Source organism: Strix aluco, chromosome 7 (assembly GCF_031877795.1).
Source record: "Strix aluco isolate bStrAlu1 chromosome 7, bStrAlu1.hap1, whole genome shotgun sequence".
Taxonomy (NCBI): domain Eukaryota; kingdom Metazoa; phylum Chordata; class Aves; order Strigiformes; family Strigidae; genus Strix; species Strix aluco.
This window is the reverse complement of record NC_133937.1, coordinates 17,214,901-17,225,650: the sequence shown is the minus strand read 5'-3', so window position 1 is coordinate 17,225,650 and position 10,750 is coordinate 17,214,901. Positions and strand designations below refer to the sequence as shown.

At 42.6% G+C, this 10,750-nt stretch overlaps 1 protein-coding gene across 1 annotated transcript in view; it reads right to left on the bottom strand.

Annotated features, from left to right (window-relative positions):
• Positions 1-947: 947 nt before the first annotated feature.
• LOC141925859 (dual specificity protein phosphatase 13B-like) overlaps positions 948-10,750 on the bottom strand; it is a 24,227-nt gene continuing 14,424 nt past the window's right edge. Inside the window, exons 2-4 of the mRNA XM_074830603.1 lie at positions 10,047-10,238; positions 9,129-9,349; positions 948-1,374 (exon numbers count right to left, since the gene is read on the bottom strand). Of these exons, the coding sequence (XP_074686704.1) occupies positions 1,160-1,374; positions 9,129-9,349; positions 10,047-10,237 (627 nt within the window). The 5' untranslated portion in view covers position 10,238 and the 3' untranslated portion in view covers positions 948-1,159. The remainder of the gene's footprint in view (positions 1,375-9,128; positions 9,350-10,046; positions 10,239-10,750) is intronic.

Sequence of the window (10,750 nt, the reverse complement as noted above, 5' to 3'; positions counted from 1 at the left end):
CGAACTGCAGGGTACTTTCAGAACTGCAAGCCTTTAAGACCTCTCAAGGGAAAACATCACACCAAATTAATCTGCCGTCAAGTGGAAATTCTATATTGTTTGCATTTGCCAATGTTCTGTATGTGGCTGTAATTGCACTGAAGCAAATATCTGCTTCAAGTTCTTCACAAGATTAAATGTGGCCAATTGGGCGTAAAAGAGTAATCGAAATGCAGAGCTGCTGCTTTGGATTTGTTAGAGGCATTGCTCATTTTTGCTCTGACATGATGACACTAGGTTCTGACTTTCCGTTAAAACAGGGAAATTTGGTGAATGTGATTTGGAGCGTTGGGTTGCAAGCCAAGAGGAGAACGTTTCTGTCTGGCACTGACGCTGCCCTGCAGCGCACCAGCGGGCAGTGTGCCCTAAGTGTGCCCCTTGCTTTATATGGGCAAGGGGACACCTTCCTTCCCTCTGAGCAGCAGTGAGGCTGTCGATAGCCCTGCCCCAGGATACAGCGTCTGGCCAAGACCTCCAGTATTGGCTCCTGAGGATTTCATGGTCTTTTTAAGCTCTGAGTGTTTGCCATAGATTTGAAGCTAAAAAGACTTGTGAAGGTCCCAGCAAGACCCTCTGCGGCTTGTAATAGAGGGAGTCCAAGGTCTGAGTTGGATCCTGAATAGTGTCACCATGTCAGACTAAAGGAGCATGTCAGCTTGCAAAACCTGAAGTCTCACCCTATGCCAGCTGGATGTGAAATGTTAAAGATTTGCTTAAAAACCTCATGCTTTCTTTTTCTTTTTACTAGTTTAGCTGTTTTCCCTCTTGCCATATAAAGGCAATTATAAGCAAGTAAAAAGCCTTTTTTCAAGTTGACTGGGCTGCCTTTTACTTCTGCATGAAAACCCAACTGCTCCCTATGTCCTGCCCAACAGGTAGTTAAATAAACAGGGCCAGGTGGGCAAAACTGCCAGTTTGAATCCTCTTTATTTCACTTTCTTTCCAATTAGTGGGCTTATCCAAAAAATACATGCCGAACTCCTACCAGCTTGCTCATGCTCAGCCATTTCATAAGGAGTTTCTTGGTGCAGCTACAGAGCAGTCCTGAAAGCATCCTTGCACTGTCTTCAGTGAGGGCAGCATCTCTCAGTCCAGTGCCAGAAGACATTTTCCCTTGGCACTAGCAGGCCTCTGTTCCTCTGCCTTTCCCCCTTCCTAACTGGAGGTCCAACTCCCAAAGCTGCTTGAGGAAGCCAGAGTTAGGACAGATCCCTCTGTGTGAGCGCACAGTCTGAATGGCGTCAGCGAGGGACATATCTTCACAGATCATTAGGAAAGCGAGGACAAGAGCTGCAGATCGACTGATTCCCATTGCACAGTGAACCAGTACTTTGCCTGGAAAAAGGAGAGAGATGCAGTTATGCCAGGAGGCCGAATGGTGCTGGAGCAGAGATGGAAGTGGTGCTGATACTGGGGTTGAGCATGTAGGTGTGCTCAACCCTGCAGAGCAGACCTGGTGCAATGCTGGTTGGGGAACAGTGGGGTTTTTAATGGTTGGGGACAGAAAATTCATAATTGTATTCCAGGATCCATGACTGCTTGTTTGAGCTTAGCTGTCAGCCTGATGGCATGTCCTTAGCCCTCCTGCCCATCCTGCCATCCATGGTATCCCTGCTTGCTCACATGTGGTTTTAGGATTGATGTACTTACTGGCAAAGCTTCAAGTTTTCATACTTGAAGGCCATGCTATGGGAAGCAGCCTTGGTGGGTTACTTACTACCAGAGGGCCTGGAAACTTGGGATTTCCAATGTGTAATGCTTGGGAGTGCTCACTGCTATTACAGGAACCCTCCTGGTTTTCCACAAGCTCTTTTTTCTCCTTTGCTTAGGGCAGTAATGCTTTCTGAGAGTGCTGATGGCTGCCCAGACTTTGTTGGAAGTGTGTGAGAAAATGGGTGTTACCATTAAGAACAGCTCCTGTTTGTATATGCCATTTGCATCAGCTTACTTAGATTTATTTTTTTTTTAATTTCTATAGCCTGCTCTGTACATCTATAGTCACTATCCTCCCCTAATGACCTTCTGTATTAGGTACTAGAAAAACAATTTATGAAATGTTTTGAGTTTCCCCAGAGATTTCAATGTGAGCTGTGCGTGTTCATTAAGAGTAGTATTGTGAGTCCTTTGATGTTGCTGTAAGTGAGCCTCAGGGAAGACCTTCCCAGGGATCCAGGAGTATAGCTCACTCCTTCTCTCTGCTCTGCTTTTGGTTTTTCTGCCATAATCGCTAATGGGAGCAGCCTGAGAAACGTAACTCTGTATCATGACTGCTTCCCAGGTTTCTAATGTGTGTCTTTGACCCATGCTGGAAGGAGATAAAATTTTTTTTAAATGGTCTTATGTGAAATTAAAGGAAATTTTATCAAAAGGATTGCTTTCATTTGGAAAAGTTCAGGTTTGCAGTCCTTTTCCTCCGGATCTGAACAAAGAGCTCATTCTGGAACCTGAAAACCTGCATCTTGTAAATATTGTAAAATCCTTCAACTCTCACAGAAATTGTATGACTCAATGAGAAATTTTTAATTGGAAAAAAAATGTTCTGTTGTTCTACTCAATTATAGATCTGCCTGAAAATTTCCAAACACTTTTGTCCTTTGCTGCAGTCAGACCTAGTCTTTTCACAAAGACCATGGCTCAACAATTGGGCATTATTACAGTAACCAGTGATTATAATCAGATTTGAGCTTCCGACCACCTAATGGACAGCTGTGTCTCCCATTAATGCAGCTGAAAAAAATGTTGTCTTTTTTAGCATGAAAATTTCAGAACATTTCTTCTCTGGAAATCTTCAGAAGTTTGAAACTAAATTTTCTGCATTTTTTTAAATTTTATTTTTTTTAGACTCACATTTGCAGTCTCTTATTTATTAATTGCATAGCTGTACCAAATGCAATCTAACAACAATACAATTTATATCCAGAAAAAGATGAAAATAAGTAAACACAATATCATGTTGATTTTCTTCCTTTGGAGATAGAATAAAGTATCTCAGATGGTATTTCTCTGTGAAATATAAAGAGGGGTAGAAAGAATGGACAACTTTTCAGGGCTAGTTCCTTGTTTTGTTTGTGCTTACAGCATCTTAATTTCTCTATTACCAGGGAGCGAGACAAAAATATCCTTGTTGGATGATGAGCCCAGATCCAGCCAAAAACCTCAGACTGATTGCCCCCATCTCCCTGGGTGCTAATTCTGGGTACTTTGTGTACAGCTTTTAATCTTAAATGCATTTTGCTTGTGACAGAGTATTTATTTAGCAACAGTTCCAGCTCTGACTAATGACATAGCCACATGCTCAGAGAGCACGAGCATGTGTTGTAAAAACCTGCTCTGGCCAGCAGGTTGAGAGAAGTGTTGAATTCCACAATGTATGTGACACAGCCACCTTTCATTATCCTGGCATGAGAAATCTGATCTCAGCCCTAAAGATAGACGTGTCTTCAGTAGAAATAAAGGGACAAATATAGTCTCCAAGGAAGCAGCAAAAAAAGCTCTGGTGACAGCAGACTTGGACTGGACATCAAAACCTTTGAGGGAAGGAAGAGGTTTTTTCCAATGTAATGTCAGTTTTGCAGAATTAGAAGATCAAGTGATTTCTATTCGTGTTTTTCCATTCAGATACAGCCTGAGATACTGGTGCTATTATTCAAGTTAAATTACATCTACCCGTCAATTCCATTAACTCCATGGGGATTCTTGGAAGTGAAGTCCTGCTTTCTATGGGAATATGGAGAAATGCTTTAAACCCCTGCTAAAAGACAATACTAATTTGAATTTTCACTAGACTTTTCTTCAATGTGCTGCACTATTGTTACCCTTCACACCAACCTTGTGAGATATGTATTCTGTGTTATCTTCTCAGAGGAGGCACTTCAGACACACATAATCCAGGTCTGAGATTTTCAGAGGAATGTAAAGGAGTCAGGAGTGCAATATCTCTTTGAGAAATACTGTGAATAGGGCTAAGTCCAAAAGGTCTTTGGAAAATCCATGCTTCAGTAGGCCTAACTGTAATGTAGGGGCAGGGACTGGGGAAATTCAGACACTTGCCCTAATGCACACCTCAGATAACAGAAGCCAAGGAACAACATGTTCTGAAATACTTGCTTGGAACCAGAACCGCTTTAATTTTTATTTTTTTTTGTCTATAAAACTTCTAAGCTACCAGCACTCTACAACTAAAAGAAAAAGAAATTATATTTACGGTTTGAACTGCACTGGGCGGGGGGGAACAAACAAAAAACAACCAAGAAGAGATGGCTTTGATGTTGGATTTGATTTTTAAATCACTAAGTGTTTTGAAGTTCAATCTAAAGTTGGCCAGAAATTGGATGGGGGACAGACTTGCTGTTCTGAACTGAATTTCTGTAAAACTGTACTTGGGTCCATTTTTTTTTTCCACCCAGATGGAGCCTTCTTGGAAAATGCTCAGCCCCACCTGTAGTCCAGAACTGAAGACTGAGCTGAGCGCAGGTATGGATGCTGCCATTAAATATTGCCTAATGTGTTTTTGTTGGGGGCACAGAAAGAAGAAAAAATTCCAGGTTCTTACTTGTACAGGCTGGTGTTCTACCATTTTAAATCTAACTCTGTGTCTGAGAGGAGGAGGTGGTGAGTAAGAACACACTGAATTTTCTTCCCTGCTTCTCTGGCTTATCTGCACTTCAAAAGAGTCCTCCTAGATCAACATTAGCTTTAGAAAGTGTCTCAGCAAAAACCTGGACAAGCCCCAACTATTGACCTTGGACTTAATCTTCATGGCTCTCTAATACACTTGTTCCCGTGAGGATGCAGGTATATTATCTTTTACATGTGCAATATCTATTCCGCATTGTTAGCCTTTGTTTCAGCATGCACAGAGGTTATGATAAATGCTGGTACACTGACAGTAAAATGACTGTTTGTTGCAGATAAATCAGTCCTGTGAAATGATTTAATTAACGTAAAATTGCTCTAATGAAAGCAGATTTGAATTTACTATGTGATTATTTGTAGCAAACAAATTGAATGTTAAACTTGAGTCAGGAAACAAAAGCTGTGTTGCTATTTGGTTCTGTTTACAGGCTCAGACCCTTGTCTTTTAGCAGTAGCTGTAAATGGGTTAAGTGACACTCTGCACCCACCATGATATACTGCATTTGACTAGCACCCAAAGCATGTCTGCACCATGTGGGCTGACTGCAGTGGGCTTGATAACAGTGCGTTGCGTCACCTTCTCACGGGATGCAGCCGAGATGCACCATCCAGCACTGAGGCTTGGATTCCCGAGTGGCTGCTGGATCACAGCCTAGAAAAGCAGCACTCAGAGGCACTCGTGGTGCATGCCCCTGTCATGGGGTGGGCAAGGAGGTTATTACCACAGAATCCATGCCACAAGCTGACATCCTCCAACTCTGCCTTCCCTGCTCCCATTTGTTTTGACATACAGTGCAAAGAGAAGTTGGACTGATCTCACATTAGAGGGCCATGTTGCAACCTTCTCTCTGAGCATGTAACAGGATCCCTTAGGAATAATGGGATTAACTGAGGAGAAGTGGGGGCACTTAGCTTCTGGCGTTATTAAATCTTGCAATCCTTATTTGAAATGTTGCACTGCACATCTCAAGCTACTTTTTGCAGAGGCAGACAATAACTGTCATCTGGCTGGGATTTGTGCAGAACAATAACACTTGGTTTTTAACAACGGATTATGGATATTATATCCAGCTCATGCCTGCTGTAACTCTACTGACATCAAAGGGTTTGCACTAGGGATAAAGTTTGCACATTCAACTTTGTTGGCCAAATTCAAGTTGGGAAATTCAATGTTGTTGAACAAATCAGTCATTAAAACACATAATATCTTATTGTCCTTTTGCTACTCATCATTAACTGAACTAAATGTCCTGAACTAGCCCTTGCTTTCTTGCAGGATGGATTCAGTTTGGCTTAAGACCAGGCTCCAGATCCATCACCCAGAGTGAATACCCCAGCTGCCCTCACTCCATTGAATCCAGCAGAAATATACTGCTCAGCAAAAAGAGAGCTCAGCTGGGCTAGGGACCCCCAAGAACTCTTCCCACTCCACCGTGGTTTCCTCATCTCCTGTTACCTTTTAACCACTGTCCTGTAGCCAGGTGCAGAATCAATTGTCTATTTCTTGATTAATCAAGTGCCTATTTTGTCACAGCTGAAAATAGCAAGAAGCCTACGGAGAGCTTTAAATGGCAGTGTGTCCCTTCTTCCCACACCTCCTGGAACAGGTAAGGGCTGTCATCTGCTGGAGAGTGGGAGGGCAGACTGATGTATGTAATGCACCTATGGCAGAGTCAAGAGAGAGGACCCTTTTCTCCTAAGTTAAGCTTCTTTCATAACTACCACCAACAAGAAAGCAGCAGGAAAGGGTGCCTAGCTTTTCATTTACTCCATTGAAGTGGAAGAAGGGAAATGCCTTTGAGAGGGTTTGCCATTTCAGCAAGTTAATGGCTGATTTTAACCTGCCTTTTTTAAACATGTTCAGAGATCATTGAAACGAGAAGCTCTCTACTTGGGAATCTTTTTCACTGCACGGTGTTAGTTTAATAGTTTTCATGGCATGCTTTCATCTGTGCTCTCAAGTTCTCTTTCCCTCTCTTTTCTGCTAGACTTTACCAAACCCTGATGACTTACACTTAGGTTTAGCTGCACTCCAGAAAAATGCAAATCGTACAGATAGCCATGCAGAGGGGCAAGATTGATATTCAAGGTGTTGCCCCTTGAGCATGAGGGAGAAGGCCAGTACTCCCCTGACACCATGTTTTTCCTTGCAGAGAAGGGGGCAGATTGTGCATCTGCTTGCTCTTGGATGAGCCTTCCCAAACAGCTCTGTTACGTGGGCAAAGGAACAGGAAGGCTGTGCTGAAGGAAAGGCAGCCAAGGAAGCAGAGTTCATAAAATAATGCTTATATGGCATGACTGCAGTAGTAGTGCATGTATTTCTTAATCTGTACGACAAAGATGATGAAGTCATTCAGGGTGTGATGCAGCCATTGACCACTGTGACAGGAATAGCTCCCAGTTAGGAGCACGTGAGTGCACACTCCTCTCTTTCCTTTTGCTCATGCTCACATTCAGGTTTGAAGAAATTGCCTTAAAAATAAATTCCTTGCATCACCAAAGAGATATTCTGTTCAGCTAAGGTAGAAATCTGGAATAAATCTGTCCATGCTGTTTTCTGGATTTCTGGTGTAAAGCATCAAAATTTTTCCTCAAGCATGATGAAAGTAACAGTTCTTACTTAATTCTAATGAGTATTTGATTCATAGTTTTAAATATGTTTGTGCCTCATATAGTCTTAACTTTGACTTATCCTCCCAGGTGAAAAAGATAATTTAATTCCATTAAAAAAAAAATGTTGAATTTGCTTGTAATAGTTAAGCAGCAGTCTTAAATGACTTCTCAAACAGAAGTGCCTCGTTACATCCTGAATTTAATATGAACAGGCCTCTTGTCACCTGGTATAATTTTTTGTTCAGCATCAATTCTTATAATGCCATTTTTTCTCTTCTTCTAAATGATGTGAGTAACAATTCCCTCCCTGTCTCATTCCTGCATAGGTCATGAGTATTTAGCTGCTAAATTTTTGTACCTCCGAAAATTATGATTCCAGAACATCTTGTTTATATATTTTCTAAACTGTTGCGCTTTCCTTAAAATGATGAATGTCAGCAACAGCTGGACTGTATATGATTGAATTTCACCTTGTCTCCATTCCCAGAACCCTGCTTCCATATGGAGTTCAGTAAAGCACTATCTAAAAGCATGGGAGGAGGGATAAATATGTGCTCTGGACACGATGAATTCATTGTGTTTGCCTTGAGCCCTAACTTGTTCTGCATTCATAATTTTCAGTATTTGGGCATGCATCTTGCAAAGCACTGGTTTTGTTTGCTTTTGCAGCCACCACGATTCCTCTGTTGTTTTCTGTCTTTTGTCAATTGATTTGGAACTATTTTTTTTTACACATGCATGAAAAGATTTTGGATCTTATCTTTCTCTGGAGCACCACCAATAATGACTTGAATTGCAAATCACCTATGCTGTAATGGAAATGGGTGCAGATCCAAATTCCCCAAATTGGTTTTGAAATCCAAATGTAACCCTCAGTTGCTGAAAGGCAAATACTTTTTAACAGGATGGATCAAGCCCTCCAAACAGCAGTAAACGCTGAGGTATCTAGCATGAAGGTACACTATTTTCAGTTATTGTGTCTCCCTTTCCTAGCTTGTATGGTGTTGTGGATCATATCTACTAGCTGCATACAATTAAGCTGGGTAGTTAGTATTTAGGACCCTCATTGATAATAAAGCTCACTATGATGTGGGCAAAACAGTTTGCTGAGTGCATAACTGTTCTCTTAAAAAAATCACTTGTGAGCGGGTACCTGTGCAGTTTTGTGGCACAGTGGAGACTTGCTTTTGTAAGGGTTTGGCCTTAATAGTAATGATCCCCCACTAGCCCCAGGCCTCTGGCATTGTACCTGGCCTGTGTTGAGCGAGTCCAAGGATTTTGTGGGTTATCTTCCTATTTCAAGGTTATACTCCTTCTAGCAACAGCATGACATTATCTCCTGCTGGTGGTGTTGCTTAGGTTCTCTTCTACAGAATTGTTTCCCAGCAAGTTCCTCCCTACCCTGCATTTGTAGGACTTGCACAGATTGTAGCACTATAGTTGATTCTTGTTACTCAAATATGATGCTTGCCATCCTAGCTTTTATTTTAAACCCCATCACTCATTTGGAAAGATCAAGTGTATGTGCCTCCTCCCAGGACAGTGTGTCACTATAGGTAATAAAGGATACTTGCTATTTTGTCTTTTGCTAATGAATAGCACTAAGCATAGGGAAAACCCCTTGGAAAGCCTGTCCAGTCCATCCTTCCCTGTTTCAGGGGAAGAGGGGAACCCCCACTCACTGTGGGAGTTCAGGAGGCAGGTGTGATGCTACTTGGTTTGGGTATCTCCATTTTTACCCACATCTGCCGGTGGTTGGTTTATGCCAGATATTATTTGATAACTTGCTGGACTTGGCTCCTATGCAGAAGATATGCAACATGCACAGATGGTGTAGTTACCTCTTGGGGAATTCAGTGCTGCTCTTATGTATCGAGCAACTGGGTAGAAGTAAATGCTGAGATCAAAGTTTGGGTTGTCCTCTGCTTCTACTCCATAGTAATCCGCAGGCAGGTCTTTGTAGAACTTGGGTCCGGTGTCAATGTGAAATCGCCCAGCAGCGGCATTCACAACATGGGAGATGCCCATTCGGCTCAGCTGTGCTTTGTCACGAGCAATGTACCTAGAAGGAGGACAGTGGGTTATATTCACCTGCTGCATTACAATGCAGGGTAGAACATGCTGCTGATGGTGCAGTTTGTTAAAACCACATGAAATTGTAGTGGCTATTTTCTGACAGGTTGATCAGGTCCAAAGCATAGACCAAAAGTGGCTTGTTAAGAAATTGACTTTTACATTTCCTGCATTTTTCTCCCAAACATCAGTTTAGGTTTTTCTTCTCAACTCACAAAAAATAAAAAGGTGGTGGTGGTGATATTTCTGTACAAGCCAAGAGTTTTCTGGTGTTTTGCTTTCTCATCAAGTCACCTCTGCTGAGCATTCATGAGTTCAGGGGACTGATGTCACCTGGCAATGTGAGGCGAAAACAAGGCTGATCCTGTTTTACCTAGCTCTGGCGTGACTGCTTGCAGTACCGATGCCATGGCCTCACCAGGCTCTTGCAGCGTGGGACTCCTGTACTAATGCAGGAGGAGAAATCAGGAGGGGGAATATTCTTTTTGGATACCTAGGATGCCTTTTCTCTATGCTTACAGCATCCCGCGCACAGTTCAGCCTTGCTCCACACTTAGACATGCTGTGAGGGGTCCCCGAATCAGTGCCTAGCTCTCTTTCTTTAAACAAAGAGTGGAAGATTTCAGAGGAAATAGGGTGGGGGCTAAGAGTTGCATCAATACTTCCAACCCTCCCCTCTCTCTTACAGGTCTCCCACATAAAGGTTTGGCCAGACTTCATCCACGTGCCCCGTGGGGTGTGCGCGTGTCCAGAGCAGGCGCCGCAGCTCCTCCAGCGATGGTGTTCTGGCATTGCTCTGGCTGCCAGGCGTCCGACTTGAGGCACTTCTTATCTTGGGGCGCAGTAAGTCCCTGCTGCACAGGGAGTCCCAGGCCATCCTGAAAGGTGGAGTGCAGACATTCACCACCAGGCAGAGACATTTCTTAGGTCACCCTCTCTTCCTCTCACCTCCCCTTACCCCCTCGCAAAGCTTGACAACAGTTACAGTAATAAGCTTTTGGATACTCTCTCGTGTGTGTTTATGTGCTTATCACAGCAGAGGCCATGACTGGACTTGGGAATACTGTTGCAATCTAAATGATGACAGTCCTAAACAAAGACAATCAGTGGTTCACATAGTTCCAAGTTGTGGTTCAGACAATGATTTCAAAGCCTGTGCTTCTAAAATAAAGTTTTATATTATTGCGGCAAATTGGAAGCAAAAGCTTTTGCTAACTGCTATGCTCAGAGCCTCAGTAGGCTTATTCTGATCTGAATACTCAACCCTTCTTTCCAATACTTGATTAAAACTTCATGATTATATTTTTAAAGATTTTTTTCATGTGAAGCGGGGACGTTCATACTACTATCTGAAATTCTAGACGCTATTACCGCAGTGAAACAGCCCAGT